Source organism: Eriocheir sinensis, chromosome 22 (assembly GCF_024679095.1).
Source record: "Eriocheir sinensis breed Jianghai 21 chromosome 22, ASM2467909v1, whole genome shotgun sequence".
Lineage (NCBI taxonomy): Eukaryota > Metazoa > Arthropoda > Malacostraca > Decapoda > Varunidae > Eriocheir > Eriocheir sinensis.
This window is the reverse complement of record NC_066530.1, coordinates 11169227-11185264: the sequence shown is the minus strand read 5'-3', so window position 1 is coordinate 11185264 and position 16038 is coordinate 11169227. Positions and strand designations below refer to the sequence as shown.

The window sequence follows — 16038 nt, the reverse complement described above, 5'->3', positions numbered from 1 at the left end:
TGAGAATAGTGACATGAAAAAGTGAGTCTATCTGAAAAAAAATGAGAATAGTGACATGAAAAAGTGAACCTCTCTGAAAAAAAATGAGAATAGTGACATGAAAAAGTGAGTCTATCTGAAAAAAAATGAGATAGTGACATGAAAAAGTGAGTCTATCTGAAAAAAAATGAGAATAGTGACATGAAAAAGTGAACCTCTCTGAAAAAAAATGAGAATAGTGACATGAAAAAGTGAACCTCTCTGAAAAAAATGAGAATAGTGACATGAAAAAGTGAGCCTATCTGAAAAAAAAATGAGAATAGTGACATGAAAAAATGAGTCTATCCGAAAAAATTGAGAAATGTGACATGAAAAACTGAGCCTCTCTGAAAATTTAAGAAAAGGAAAAAGTTTATATGAATACGGTACAAACATAGTGAAAATAAATGGAAAAAAATGAACGCATGTGAATAAGAGAAAAAAGAAAAACATAACGTGAAGCGGTGAAAAAAGGGACGTTTGAAGAAAAAAAAGTGAAAAAAATATTGGAATTCTGTAAAAAACTAATGAAGGAAAACAGAAAATTAACGCTCTCGGAAATATCGTGGAAAAAAAAAAATAGAAGTGGACCAATCTGAAAAAAAATGTAAGAAATCGTAGTGGGAGTAGGTTTGAAAATTTAAAAAAAGAATAGAAAATGAACGTGTTTGAAAATATCTCTAAAAAATATTCGCCTATGAGAAAATGAAAAGATAAAGTAAACATTGCACGTGAAAGTAAAGCAGCAGTGTTTGGTATAAAGGACATTGTCATTTGCGCATAAAAAGGGATAATTTCTGTCCTTTAATTAAATCTTCTATTGCACTCCCTTTCTCTCTCTCTCTCTCTCTCTCTCTCTCTCTCTCTGATTATCTAAATATAACTTGTTTGGTTATTTGCTTGTTTGTATATGTTTGTTTGTGTTTGTGTTTTGCGTTTGTGTTCGTCTTTGTATGTGCTTGTGTGTGTGTGTGTGTGTGTGTGTGTGTGTGTGTGTGTGTTCTTAAGGCAGACAACAATAACATGCGTGGAAAAAAAAAATAATACATCATGGGAAAGTCACACGCTCGAAAATGAAAAAAAAAAACTTGGAAAAAAAAAGTGAGAAAGATGGAAAAAAAGTAAATAGAGAAAAATGAGGAAATAATAAATAGAGAAAAATGAAGACAAAGAGTGAAGATTATTTAATTATTACTCACGAAAATAAGAAGAAAGAGAGAAGAAAATAAAAGGACGAAATGTGTAGGTCAAGCGAGAAAAGAAAGAAGAGGAAGAGGAAGAAAAGCAATATGGTGATGATGATGATGATGATGGTAATGATGATGATGATGATGATGATGGTAGTGATGATGATGATGTTTAAGAAAAAGCGAAGGAGGAGGCGAGGGATAGGAGACAAGAAAGAGAGGAAGGTGAAGGAGGAGGAGGAAGAGGAAAAAGAGGATAAATAAAGTAACTGGAAAAAGATAAGAAGAATAAGGATAAAAGAAAAAGAAGAAAGAAGAGAGAGATATATAAAGAAGGGGGAGGAGGAGGAAGAGGAGGAGGAGGACAAATAAAGTAACTGGAAAAAGATAAGGAAGAAGATAAAAGAAAAAGGAGAAAGAAGAGAGAGAGATAAAGAAGGAGGAGGAGGAGGAGGCGAAGGAGGATAAATAAAATAACTGGAAAAAGATAAGAAAGAAAATAAAAGAAAAACGCGAAAGAAGAAAGAGAGATAAAGAAGGAGGAGAAGAATCAGATAAAGAACATAAATGAGAAGGATCAAAAGTAGTCAGAAACCGAAGAAGGATGAGAAAAGAGAGAAAAAAAAAGAAAGGAGAAAGAGAAAATATGAGTAGACGAACACGGACTCCTTCCCCATCTCTCTCTCTCTCTCTCTCTCTCTCTCTCTCTCTCTCTCTCAAGTTAAAACAGGGATGGGCGCAGCGTCATGCCTCCACTGGACTTGGCAAATATGTACAGCTTGAAGACGCCTGGGAGCAAACATCCAAATTTTCATATATTTTTAAAGCTTTTCTCGGTTGTTGTGATGAGAAAGTGGCCAATATTGCAAGAGTCGTGATGATGGAATAAATGTAGAAGGAGGAGGAGGAGGAGGAGGAGGAGGAGGAGGAGGACGAAGAAGAAGAATGAGGAGGAGGAGAAGAAAGAGGAGAATCAGTTAGTTTGCGAATGATACAACTATTGGCCGAGTAATTAAATCATATTAGCACGCTCGGGTTCTGTATAATGAACTTGACAGATTGCATGCTTAGGCGGGGAAGTGGCGGATGGGGTTCAGTGTCGGGAAGTGCTGTGTTCTGAGTCTCAAGTAGCAATGTTGGGTAGGGTTAGGTTTACGGGAGTTACTTTGCATTGGTCTACCGGGTTCTTGGTGACTCTGTATGTTTTTATGTTCTTATATGGAGAAAGATAGAATACTGGGAGATTGAGATTTTAGAGAAAGATTATGATTTCAAGAGGAAAAGGAGTAGAAGGAGGAGGGTGTTAAGAAATAGAAGTAAAATCTCTTACAGTGTTTAGAAGATGAAACGAAAGAGAACTGGATGAGGAGGAGGAGGAAGAGGAGGAGGAGAAGAAGAAGAAAAGGAGGAAGTGAATGTAACAGAAGACAATGGAAACGCACACACGCACACGATCCCCTTTCACATAACTCTCCCCTCCTCCCCCCTCCCTTCCCCTTCCTCCTCCCACGCACACATTCCACTAGGCAGACAATAGGCGAGAAACTAACAGCTGTCATTTCACTCCTTCCCCTTCATCTCACACCCTACCCTCCCCCCAGCGGCTCCAGACAGCAAATGACAGCTTCCCATGACCGGCCAGACTCTGTAATGGCAGCGCGGATAGAGAGGAGTCAACAGCAAGGTCAAGTAACTGCTTAAAGGGGAAATTGAGGGTTTAAGATTGCGTATGAAGGAGAGAGAGAAGTGATGTATAGGATGGATAGTAACGTAAAGGAGTGTGTGTGGTATGGGAGAGGGTGGAGGGGAAGAAAAAGGAGTGGAGAGAGAGCGAAGTGAAAGGGGATGAAAAGGGAGTGGAGAGAGAGAGGAGAAGTGAAAGGGAAAGAAAAGGGAGTTGAGAGAGAGAGGAGAAGCGATAGGGAAAGAAAAGGGAGTGGAGAGAGAGAGGAGAAGTGAAAGGGGGAAGAAAAGGGAGTGGAGAGAGAGAGGAGAAGTGAAAGGGGGAAGAAAAGGGAGTGGAGAGAGAGAGGAGAAGTGAAAGGGAAAGAAAAGGGAGTTGAGAGAGAGAGGAGAAGCGAAAGGGAAAGAAAAGGGAGTGGAGAGAGAGAGGAGAAGTGAAAGGGGGAAGAAAAGGGAGTGGAGAGAGAGAGAAGTGAAAGGGGGAAGAAAAGGGAGTGGAGAGAGAGAGAAGAAGTGAACGGGGGCAGAAAAGGGAGGGGAGAGAGAGAGAAGAAGTGAAAGGGGGAAGAAAAGGGAGTGGAGAGAGAGAGGAGAAGTGAAAGGGAAGAAAAGGAGAGAGAAGAAGTGAAAGGGAAAGAAAAGGAGTGGAGAGAGAGAGAAGTGAAAGGGGGAAGAAAAGGGAGTGGAGAGAGAGAGAGGAAAGGGAAAGAAAGGGAGGGAAAGAAAAGGAGGAGAGGAGAGAGAGGAGAAGTGAAAGGGGAAGAAAGGGGAGTGGAGAGAGAGAAGAAGTGAAAGGGGAAGAAAAGGGAGGAGAGAGAGGAGAAGTGAAAGGGGAAGAAAGGGAGGAGAGAGAGGAGAAGTGAAATGGGAAGAAAAGGGAGTGGAGAGAGAGAGGAGAAGTGAAAGGGGGAAGAAAAGGGAGTGGAGAGAGAGAGAAGTGAAAGGGGGAAGAAAAGGGAGTGGAGAGAGAGAGAGAGAAGTGAAAGTGGAAGAAAAGGAGTGGAGAGAGAGGAGAAGTGAAAGGGAAGAAAAGGGAGGGAGAGAGAGAGAGAGAAGTGAAAGGGGAAGAAAAGGGGAGAGAGAGAAGTGGGGGAAGAAAGAGTGGAGAGAGAAGTGAAAGGGGAAGAAAAGGGAGAGAGAGAGAAGTGAAAGGGGAAGGAGTGGAGAGAGAGAGAGAAGTGAAAGGGGAAGAAAAGGGAGGAGAGAGAGAGAAGTGAAAGGGGAAGAAAAGGGAGGAGAGAGAGAAGTGAAAGGGGAAGAAAGGTGGGAGAGAGAGAGAAGTGAAAGGGGAAGAAAAGGGAGTGAGAGAGAGAGAAGTGAAAGGGAAGAAAAAGGTGGAGAGAGGAGAAGGAAAGGGAAGAAAGGAGTGGAGAGAGAGAGAAGTGAAAGGGGAAGAAAAGGGAGGGAGAGAGAGAGAGAAGTGAAAGGGGGAAGAAAAGGGAGTGGAGAGAGAGAGGAGAAGTGAAAGGGGGAAGAAAAGGGAGTGGAGAGAGAGAAGTGAAAGGGAAGAAAAGGGAGTGGAGAGAGAGAGAGAGAAGTGAAGGGGAAGAAAGGGAGTGGAGAGAGAGAGGAGAAGTGAAAGGGGAAGAAAGGGAGTGGAGAGAGAAGGGAAAGGGGGAAGAAAAGGAGGGAGAGAGAGAGAGAAGTGAAGGGGAAGAAAGGGAGTGGAGAGAGAGGAGAAGTGAAAGGGGGAAGAAAAGGGAGTTGAGAGAGAGAGGAGAAGTGAAAGGGGAAGAAAAGGGAGTGGAGAGAGAGAGAAGAAGTGAAAGGGGGAAGAAAAGGGAGTGGAGAGAGAGGAGAAGTGAAGGGGAAGAAAAGGGTGGAGAGAGAGAGAAGTGAAAGGGAAGAAAAGAGTGGAGAGAGAGAGAGATGAGGAGAGAGGTGGAGAGAGAGAGAGAGAGAGAGAGAGAGAGAGAGAGAGAGAGAGAGAGAGAGAGAGAGAGAGAGAGAGAGAGAGAGAGAGAGAGAGAGAGAGAGAGAGAGAGAGAGGGCGAAAGGGGAAGAAAAGGGAGTGAAGAGATGTAAAGGGGAAGAAAAGGGAGTGGAGGGATTATTGAAGAGAGGGTAGCCTACTAATTTCGAGACACTGCCTGCTTATTTCGACAAAAATCTGATGCTTTTTATTATGGAGATAGTATGCTTTTCCGGAAACCACCTAATGATTGACCTTTCTATGCCTGTTGTCTACCCGAGACCGCCCCGCTCCCACCCAAGACCACCGGCCGGCGTATAGGGGGACACTCTGCCGCCGCCCCGTCCCGTCCCGCGCTGCGTATTTCCGCCGGCCCACCGTATGCCGCATAAATTTCAACTAACCTAACCTAACAACCTAACGTAACCTACCTAACGGGAGGATTTCGCCACCCACGACCCTCTTAACACCACCCTTGACCCCCTTTCTGTTTTCCGGAAGAGAAGGGTCATTTGTTACTGCACTGCATTCAGGGGCCGAAAAAGAATCCATGTTGTAACCCACTCGTGAATATTATCCGGGAGTCTCTTACCTTTTCTTCACTATCCATCCTTATTATCTTTAACTTATACTCAAACTTTTTTCTATCTTTAACTTATACTCAAACTTTTTTCTATCTTTAACTTATACTCAAACTTTTTTCTATCTTTAACTTATACTCAAACTTTTTTCTATCTTTAACTTATACGCAAACTTTTTTCTATCTCTAACTTATACTCAAACTTTTTTCGATCTTTAACTTATACTCAAACTTTTTTCTATCTTTAACTTATACTCAAACTTTTTTCTATCTTTAACTTATACGCAAACTTTTTTCTATCTCTAACTTATACTCAAACTTTTTTCGATCTTTAACTTATACTCAAACTTTTTTCTATCTTTAACTTATACGCAAACTTTTTTCTTCTACTTTATCGATATTATTTATGCTACTTTGCCTTTCTACTCTCTACTCTACTCTCTCTACTTTCCTTCTTTATTACTTTTCTTCACCTTCATTTGTCCCTTTGTCTATAGTTTGTCCTCATCCTTCATTTCTCCTTTTTTTCTTTTTTTCTTTTTCTTCTTCTCTCCTTCCTTTTCCCCGAACTGTGCATCAGAGGCTGAAACGTAACCCGCCTGACGCAACTCTTGGTCCTGCTAACCATTCCGACGCCCCGTAACGTCTCTCTTTTACGATGAAATAATTACAGGCTGCAATCTGTCATCATACGGTTAGCAGGCCATTTGTTTACTCTCTCTCTCTCTCTCTCTCTCTCTCTCTCTCTCTCTCTCTCTCTCTCTCTCTCTCTTATCGTCAGGGCATTACGATATTTGTCAGTAGAGAATTTATTATATTAAGGCCACCATGTGTGTGTGTGTGTGTGTGTGTGTGTGTGTGTGTGTGTGTGTGTGTGTGTGTGTGTGTGTGTGTTTAGAGGCAGCACCGACCATTTAATTTAGGTCAAGAAGGTTCTCTCTCTCTCTCTCTCTCTCTCTCTCTCTCTCTCTCACAAAAAAAAAAAAACGATTACTAGTCCATTAATAGCCTATCAACACGCGGGTCAAGGTCAGTGTGTGTGTGTGTCTGTGTGTGTGTGTGTGTGTGTGTGTGTGTGTGTGTGTGTGTGTGTCTTTAACACTAGTAAATTTAGATAACACACACACACACACACCCACAAACACACACACACACACACACACATTCTATTTATCAATCCACATGCCCTATTTATCACGAAAGAACAAAAGCGGTGGTCAAAGGAATTAATTAGAAGAAGCAGTAGCGATTCTCAACCTGGGGAAAGGGTTGTAATCTAAGGAAACTTCAATCTAGGGAATCTCACGTCAGGTCTTAGCGGGCACTCAAAAAGCCTTCCTTCATGTGTAATGCCGCTAATGCGATCTGTTTACCTGTGTCCCTAGAGCCAGGTGTAAGGGACTGTACTGATTAGCCCTGACTGTTTTATGCTTGGTAGACTCTTGAGGGAATGTTGGACTGCATGAACTTGACAACATAATAGGCAACGCAACCAGCCTGCATCAAGTTCCTGTAACCAGTTCTGAGGGAGCGATGGCTTGGCTTGACTTGACTACGATATGCTTGTCTATAAACTGCTTGCCTCTGTACCCCCAACTCTATCCTCCTCGCCTCCTTTCTCTTGTCCTCGCCCTGTTCTGTTCTCCTTTCTTGTTCCGTATCATTTCCTTCATTCATCTATATTTTTTTTACTTTAGTTCTTTCCTTATTTTCATTTTCATTCGTCTCTAATCGTCTTCCTTGTCAGGGTATATATTTGAGATCCCGACTATACATAGAGCACAAAAAATCACTATTGTATCAGCATCGGTATGCATTTTGCGTGGTTCCTGAGGGCGTTTTGGACTGCCTGGACCTGACTGAAGACGTCAAGTGGTGCATGTGTCTTTCTTGAGTCTCTGTAAACCTGTTCCAAGGGTTCGTTGGCCTGACTGAAGGTGACTGCATGTGGTGACGAGGCTCAGAAAGGTTAAGAGACGCTGCCACAGGAGCCATCGGGCCAGTTTTACAGTCCAATACAGCAAGTTTGTACGCTCCCCAACCAAACACAAAATAAGACGAAAATTCCTTGTATAGTGTTTGGCGTTGCTATAAAAAGGAGGAAATGTTACGAAACTATACAGGAAAGTGCATTAGTATTAGTGGTATTGAGTAGAAATAACGGACCATTGTGGAGAAGACAGTTTGGTTGGGGCGCTTACAATGACCCTGTGCTGGACTGTCGAACTGGCCCATAGAAGAGAAGTGTTTGGTCACCTTCATCACTGGCGCCATTTTACCAAAAGCGCCGCGCGAAATTCATATTGATGGTGAGACACTAGTGTTCTTTTTTGTGCTCAAGGTACTTTTTTGAGACCCCGACCATACCTGGAGTTCGAAAAAAGCACTAATTATATCAGCCTCGGTATGAATTTTGCTCTGCTCTTTTGATAACTTTCGTCTCATCGACTCCTCTCCTCTTATTAGCAGTCTTTTACCTCTTAAGTTCCGCCCCAATGTTGCATCGCTTTATATCTTCTATCGATGTTTTCGTGCTGACTGCTCTTCTAAACTTGCTAACTGCATGCTTCCCCTCTCGCTCGCAGCCCCGCTGCACACGACTTTCTACTTTTCCTCACCCCTGTTCTATCCAAATCCCGTATGCAAATCTTAACCAGCATCTATATTCTTCTATCCCCCTCGCCGGTAAACTTTGGAACAGCCCAGCTTCGTCTATGTTTTCTCCTGCCTTCGACTTGAATCCTTTGAAGAGGAGAGTATCAAGACAACTCTTTTACCGAAATTGACTTGTCATCTCTCCACTCATTCTTTCTTTCTATGTTGTTGTTATGCCCTTGAGTTGCCTCCCTTGCTGTAAAAAAAAAAAAAAAAAAACAGCGCCTGTGATGAAGCTGGCCAAACTCTTTTGTTCTATGGCGCATCATATGACTACTTTTGTCCCTCTCGTTGAAGGAATCTCCCTCAACTACGTCAACACAATCCGAGACATCTTGACACTAAACCCCTCAGATAAGGAAGGGTGTCAAGGCTACCCTACCAACGACCCTTCACGCATGGGTACGCGAGTCTACTGTCGTAACTCAATGATGGGAGTGTACAGTTCCTCTCTGGCTCCCGCTCACGTCAGGGGTCAGTACGGCCATCAGCGGCGTCACGTGGTTCGCAATTGGGCATCTAGGACACGGCTAAGAGGAGGAGGAGAGGGAGGCGAAAGAGGGAGGAAGAGGAGAAGGAGGAAGAGGAGAAGAAGGCTGGGTGGGTTGGTGAAGAGGAGGGGAAGGCGGAGAGGGAGGAAGAGGAGCAGGAGGAGGCTGGGTGGGTTGGTGAAGAGGATGGGAAGAGGGAGAGGGAGGAAGAGGAGAAGGAGGAGGCTGGGTGGGTTGGTGAAGAGAATGGGAAGGCGGAGAGGGAGGAAGAGGAGAAGAAGGAGGCTGGGTGGGTTGGTGAAGAGGATGGGAAGGCGGAGAGAGAGGAAGAGGAGGAGGAGGAGGAGGCTGGGTGGGTTGGTGAAGAGGATGGGAAGGCGGAGAGGGAGGAAGAGGAGAAGAAGGAGGCTGGGTGGGTTGGTGAAGAGGATGGGAAGGCGGAGAGAGAGGAAGAGGAGGAGTAGGAGTCTGGGTGGGTTGGTGAAGAGGATGGGAAGGCGGAGAGGGAGGAAGAGGAGAAGAAGGAGGCTGGGTGGGTTGGTGAAGAGGATGGGAAGGCGGAGAGAGAGGAAGAGGAGGAGGAGGAGGCTGGGTGGGTTGGTGAAGAGGATGGGAAGAGGGAGAGGGAGGAAGAGGAGAAGGAGGAGGCTGGGTGGGTTGGTGAAGAGGATGGGAAGAGGGAGAGGGAGGAAGAGGAGCAGGAGGAGGCTGGGTGGGTTGGTGAAGAGGATGGGAAGGCGGAGAGGGAGGAAGAGGAGGAGGAGGAGGCTGGGTGGGTTGGTGAAGAGGATGGGAAGAGGGAGAGGGAGGAAGAGGAGAAGGAGGAGGCTGGGTGGGTTGGTGTTGAGGATGGGAAGGCGGAGAGGGAGGAAGAGGAGCAGGAGGAGGCTGGGTGGGTTGATGAAGAGGATGGGAAGAGGGAGAGGGAGGAAGAGGAGCAGGAGGAGGCTGGGTGGGTTGGTGTTGAGGATGGGAAGGCGGAGAGGGAGGAAGAGGAGCAGGAGGAGGCTGGGTGGGTTGGTGTAGAGGATGGGAAGAGGAGAGGAGGAAGGAGGAGGAGGAGGCTGGGTGGGTTGGTGAAGAGGATGGGAAGAGGGAGAGGGAGGAAGAGGAGAAGGAGGAGGCTGGGTGGGTTGGTGTAGAGGGTAGGGGTTGGATTAGTCATCTTAGTTATTCGTCTCATGTCTTGCTGTCAGTGTTGTGTTCTGAATAACTCCTCGTGCCGGGCATATTATAACGTTAATTAACTCCAAGATACATTAAGATGATTGGCCGACTTATCAGACAGTAACAAACCGACAGGCACCCATAAAGACAGACACAACCTGCCGGACACACACATATGGCTGTATTCCAAGCTTTCCTTTTTTTTTTTTTTTTTTACAACAAAGGAGACAGCTCAAGGGCACAAAAAAAGGAAACTATAATATAAAAAAAGCCCGCCACTCGCTGCTCCTACAAAAAAGAATCAAGAGAGGTGGCCGAAAGAGAGACTAAGAGATGTCAGTCATTACCAACTCGAAAATGTAAGGGAGCTTCTAAACTATTTTCCATCTCCGTTGTATTCCAAGCTCTTCTTAAGACATGTTAATTTTTACCAACTCAGAAACCAGCGGAAGATTCTGAACTGTTTTTCCCGTGTTGTATTTCATTGTATAATTCCAAGCTCTTCCTTATTCAGATTGGCCAGCTATTACCAACTCAAAAACCAACGGCAGCTTTTAGGGTCTTTCGCCTTTGTTGAATTCCACATAAGTTTTTCATGATCTATTTACGACAAAACAGATAAAAAATATATCTTATAGAAGTAGCCATTAACCCGCAAAAGTGATTCATAGAGAGCTCGTAAGGAACGGGGTCTGACTGACTGATGTTGATGGAACTGATTTTAAGGGATCAGCCGAGGGTTTGTCTGATCGGCGTCAGTGAATGAAGCAGCCATGGGGGAGGTAAATAAAAGAACAAGTACAGAGATGTGTTTATTTTTGGGTGGAAAAAATAAACGATTGAGGCGTGGAATAGACACGACTCCATCTGGTGAAGTGGGTTTGAGTTGTTGCTGATGAGAAATTGATAAGAAAAACCTTTAGTGAGAGAGAAATCGAAAGACGGACATGGTAGTAGATAAAAAGACAGTGCAAGAGAGACAGAGTGACAGAAACAACCAAAAAACGAAAGAGATTGACATATAGGTAGATAGATAGATAGAAAGTGCAAGAGAAACAGAAACACAGACAGACACAGTGATAGACAAAAAAACAACGCCAAAAAGATTTCTGGTTCAATGACAAGGTGCTCGGAAGAAGAGAAGGAGGAGGAGGAGGAGGAGGAGAGGCGGTGTTTCCCTCCCTCACTTAGCCGGTTTGAGTCCTGTTCTTGCAGATGAAGAGCTCCTTGATGTAGTCCTGATTGGGCAGGCAGTCCTCCTCCCTCTGTATGTTCTGGAACGAGGTCTCCGACTTGGGGTTATCGCGGCACCTGAAGAAAATAGTGACTTAGGTAAAGGGATGGATAGATAGATTATTGGATAGACATATAGATAGACAGATAGATGGATAGATAGGTAAATAGATAGACTGAAGTTAGGGGGAAAAGAAAATAAGAAAGAAATAGAGAGAAAGAAAGAAAGAAAGAAAGGAAAAAATAGTTCTAGAGAAACCAAAAGAGAAAGACAGAAAGAGAGAGAGAGAGAGAGAGAGAGAGAGAGAGAGAAAATAAAGAGGGAGGAGGGGGAATACCCTGAGCTACACGTATATACTGTGTAGCAACCTTGGCCTTCTCTCTCTCTCTCTCTCTCTCTCTCTCTCTCTCTCTCTCTTGCATCCATTTTTCTTCATAGTCGAATGAAACTGATTGACAGAAAGACAGAAAGGGAGATAGATAAAAAAAAAACAGGAATAGATAGATTGATAGACAGAAAGAAAAGGAAAGTAAAATGACTTGAAAAACGTGCAAAAAAAAAAAAATCAGCCACATTGTTGTTGGTAAAGACTAATGCGACGTTTAGAAAAAAAATCAGGCGTCTCTCTCTCTCTCTCTCTCTCTCTCTCTCTCTCTCTCTCTCTCTCTCTCTCTCTCTCTCTCTCTCTCTCTCTCTCTCTTATTTATTATAGTACTTACTTGTTGTTTCCTTTGAATGTTGCCGGCTCGCCCGCTGGTTCCCCTGAAAACAAGAGAATAAATGTGAAAATGTATACAAAAAAGAAAATATATAAGATCGTTTCAAGCACTGCCAATGAGCCTGCTGGTGTGAGGTACGAACCAATGGGGAAAAAAGTGATGCTGTGTAGATACGATAATGATTAGTGAAATATTAACAATGTGAAGTTTGTGGTATTTTGTGTTATTGTCGTTTTTTTTTCTTGCTTTCTCTTCGTATTTTTTTTTTATCTATTTTCCCCCTTTTCTTCCTTCCTTTCTCTATTTCTGTGTCTCTGTCTTTCTTTATTTTTTTTCTTTGTTTTCATTCTTTCTTTCTTTCTTCCTTTTTCCTTTTTTTTGCTATATATTTACTTTCTTCTTTACCTACTAATTTTCCTCTCATTATTTTCTTCTGTGTGTGTGTGTGTGTGTGTGTGTGTGTGTGTGTGTGTGTGTGTGTGTGTGTGTGTGTGTGTGTGTGTGTGTGTGTGTGTGTGTGTGTGTGTGTTATAGAAGACGCCGCCGCCGCTTCTCCTTTGTGGTTTTAATAGAGAGAATAAAAAAGAACAATAACATGCGTGGGAAAAGTAATTAATCAAAGGAAGGTCACGCACGAAAAACGAGAAAGAAATAGAGAAAAATGGAAAAATGGTAAATAAAGAAAAATGGGAAAATAGTTGATATAGAAAAATGAGAAAATAATAAATAGAGATAAATGAAGACAACGAGTGAAGATTAATTAGTTGTTGCTCAAGAAAAGGAGAAGAAAGATGACAGAAAAAAAATAGAAGCACGAATGTTGGAGCAAGAAAAGAAAGAAGAGGAAGAGGAAAAGGAAGAGAAGCATGATGATGATGATGATGATTACAGAGAGGCGAAGGAGGAGGTGAAGAAAAGGAGACAAGAAAGAGGTGGAGGAAAAGGAGGAAGATTAAAAGCAGTAATCAGAAAAAAAAGTAGCGTAAGAAGATGAAAAAGGAAGAGGATGAGGAGACGACGGAGGAGAAAGAGAAAGAGGAGGAGGAGATAAAGGAGAAGAGAGAGGATCAAAATATATCATAAAAAATCGAAGAGGAATGAGAGAAAAAAACGGGAATAAAGAGAAAGTGGAGAAAGAGAATAATATTAGTAGTAGACAATATAGTGACTCTCTCTCTCTCTCTCTCTCTCTCTCTCTCTCTCTCTCTCTCTCTCTCACGATTGACTCCTTTAAAAACAAGCTCGACCGTCACTTCCTTGAACTTAATATTAACTAGAGTAGAAAAGCAACGTTTTGGAGCCATCTGATTAATGTAAAATCACTTAGGTTTAAGGACAGACCACCTAGTCTGGACCATGGGGTCTGTGTGGTCTGATTTTCTATGTAAATCTATGTAAATCTCTCGCTCTCTCGCTCATGACGATTAATAATGAACAAACAACAATGACTCAAACGAAACTGAGACGCTTTGTAAATCAGTGCCGCCCAGTAACCAACCCTCACTCACACACACACACACAGACCACAAACATACACACAGACCACAAACACACACACACACACACACACACTCGCAGATGGCTCATTGCGTACACACTGAACCCAAGGCAAATTTGCACTCTGACTTTGATGAATGAAGAACTGAGTGAGTATTGTGTAACGCATCTGTTTATAAAGGGTTGGTGAGGATGTCGAATAGGAGAAGGGAGGAGAGGAGGAGAGATGTGATTTAAGGGGGGGAAATGATGGGAAAGTGTGAATGAGAAAGTATGGGATAAGGAACTATAGATGGTCAAGGGTGGAAGAAAAAGGGAGAGAAAGAGGAGTGACTTGATGTGCAAAGGAATGGATGGCGTAAGTATAAGGACTGAAAGGTATGGGAAAGAATGATAGTTTGTTTTCAGGTGTTATGCCGAAGGTGAAGGATTGAAAAAAGTGAGAGAGAGAGAGAGAGAGAGAGAGAGAGAGAGAGGGAAGAGAGAGGAATGGAAAGTGTGGGGAAGAAGGGTAATATGTTTCAGGGGTTGTTATGAATGAAGGATGGAAGAGAGGGGAAAAAGATAAGGAGTGATTTAAGAGGAAAGAAAGAAAGGGAGAGTGTAGATAATAAGAAGTGAAGGTTCATAGATAACAGAGATAAGTCTTCAATCAGTAGAGACAATCACGCAATAGAGTTAAGTCATTCAATAGATAGAGATTCAACAGAAAAGTCCTCAATGACGTTACGTTCTCAAGCACTTTTTAATTAACCTATCAATGTAAGATATACCCCAATGGGACAATATTTAGAGTCAAAATTAGCTTGGAACATGAGCCGATGATGAAGCGTAATAAGATGAGATTAGGAAAGCAGTGTTGTGCCGACGTGATGTGTAGATGATTGGAAAATAATCTACGTGCCGCCCATGATTTGAGAGGCTGGGAGGGTATGCGAAGTAGAAAAGTAACTGAAGATAAGATGAAGCCTAAAGAAAGTAAAAAGGAAAAGAATTGTGCTGAGGGGAGGTAGAGAGCACCACAGAGGAGTTAACTTACTAGCGCTGAACTAAACACCGGTGAGTGATCTGAGTTCTTGGAAGGCAAACACAGCAGCCAGTAAACTCAAGAAGATAAGAGTGTTGAAAAGTAAATAAACTGAAGATGGAGGCTTAAGAGAACATGAGTTGTGTTGTGATGTGAATAGTATGAAAAATAAACAAACCGCCAGTGCAATAAGATGCTTGAAGGGCAAACATAACAGCTATTAAAACCCATGAAGACGAAAGTTTTGAAAAACGACTGGAGATAAGATGAAGGCCGAGGAGAATACGAGATATGCTGACGTGATATGGAGAGGATGGCAGAGATATCAACTTACCACCAGTGATTAGAGAGACCGGGAAGGCAAACGCAACAGTTGACGAAAATAAAGTGTTGAAAAGTAAATGAAGATAAAATGGAGCCTAAAGAGGATATATACGAATTGTTCTGAGGTGATGTGGAGAGGATCAGAGAAGAATTAACATACCACCAGTGATATTTGGGAAGCTGGGAAGCCAATCAGGTATGTAAACTCACTAAGAAGAAAGTATTGATATGTAACTGAAGATACATAAGATGAAGGCCAAAAAAAGATACTGATGAAGTGTGACAAGGATAAAAAAAGGAGCAGACTTACCTCCCTCAGAGGCTGGGAGGGCCAACACCACAGCCACCAACGCCATGACAACGATGGTGACGAGGACAAGCGACGAAGCAGAAGAAGAACCCATTTTTACTGTTGCCTTATGCAGAGATGGATCAGACCTCAAGTGACTATCTCGTTGAACCCACGGGCCTTTTATATATACCATGCAAAGAGAGGGATGTGATGGTGGTGGTGGTGGGAGGGTTAAATAACACCAATACCGGTAGTGCTTGCAACGTTGAGGGCGTTCCGTCTTTACCGTGTTTTGTTCTCGTGTTGCCCCGCCCTGTGATGTATGACCCGAATGACCTACCCCTCACACCTTACCCCCCCCCCCTCCCACCTTCCCGCCCTTGCCTCAAAGCGTTAGTGTGTGGTAATGTAACCTGGTTCCCTGCGCTGTTCGGGTCTTTCCTACGCACTTGTTTTATGTTGATAGGCGGTGATTAACTTTTCCGGCGTTTAACTATTCGCGCGGTTGTCAGAAATGTAGCTCAATAGTGTATTATGAGGCTGTTTTGAATGGATAAATGTGTGTGTGTGTGTGTCTGTGGAGAGAGAGAGAGAGAGAGAGAGAGAGAGAGAAAGATAGAGAGACAGTATTCAGCAGGAGGGGATGCAGGAGGGGAAAGGGAGAAAGGGAGAAAGGGAGAAAGGGAGAAAGGGAGTAGGTGGAAATAGATAGAGATGAGCAACACCCGTTGATGGTGAGGGAGAGGGGGAACAATGGCCAGGAGGGGGGGGGGGCGGACACGGCACCCGCTAAACAATGAAGCGTTAGTACAAGCACCCCGCGCCGCCTATGCAGATCAGGTGTGGCTGTTTACCTGTGGGCTCTGTTGTAACGGGGTTACCGGGGGGCGTTTAAAGGGCGTTGATTAAGACTTCAGCTTCCTTAAGGCAAATATATTCGTAGCCTATATGTACAAGAAGCGTCGTAGCGAGAGCGACTCCGTTGTGTGTCAGTCGGACTCTCGTGAAGGAGTGACGAGTTACAGGTTGGAAAATAATTGTTACAATTGGTCACGTACGTCAAGGTGACCTCCACGCACTATGAAATGCGATGTATACAAACTGAGACTGTAAACACTGACGGACGACATTCCTATAATGTGGCGTGATCTATCTGTCGTGTTTTTTTTCCATTGACAATTGTATGCCTAATTCGTGGTGATATTAAGTAATAATAATAATACATTGATATCCTACTATAACACTGTGCCTC

The 16038-nt window shown here is 43.3% G+C and overlaps 1 protein-coding gene across 2 annotated transcripts; it reads right to left on the bottom strand.

Moving 5' to 3' along the window:
- Nucleotides 1-10492: 10492 nt before the first annotated feature.
- LOC127002050 (uncharacterized) lies at nt 10493-15809 on the bottom strand. Of its 2 annotated transcripts, XM_050867416.1 has the most exons (4): nt 15641-15809; nt 14805-14963; nt 11647-11689; nt 10493-11004 (listed from the first exon to the last, which is right to left on the bottom strand). In XM_050867416.1, exons 2-4 carry the CDS (start codon nt 14896-14898, stop codon nt 10881-10883), a joined length of 261 nt encoding a protein of 86 aa, XP_050723373.1. In that variant the 5' UTR covers nt 14899-14963; nt 15641-15809; the 3' UTR covers nt 10493-10880. The 2 variants fall into 2 exon arrangements, with proteins under 2 accessions (XP_050723373.1, XP_050723372.1); XM_050867415.1 differs by lacking the exon at nt 15641-15809 and having other exon boundaries at nt 14805-15136.
- Between the last annotated feature and the right edge of the window lie 229 nt (nt 15810-16038).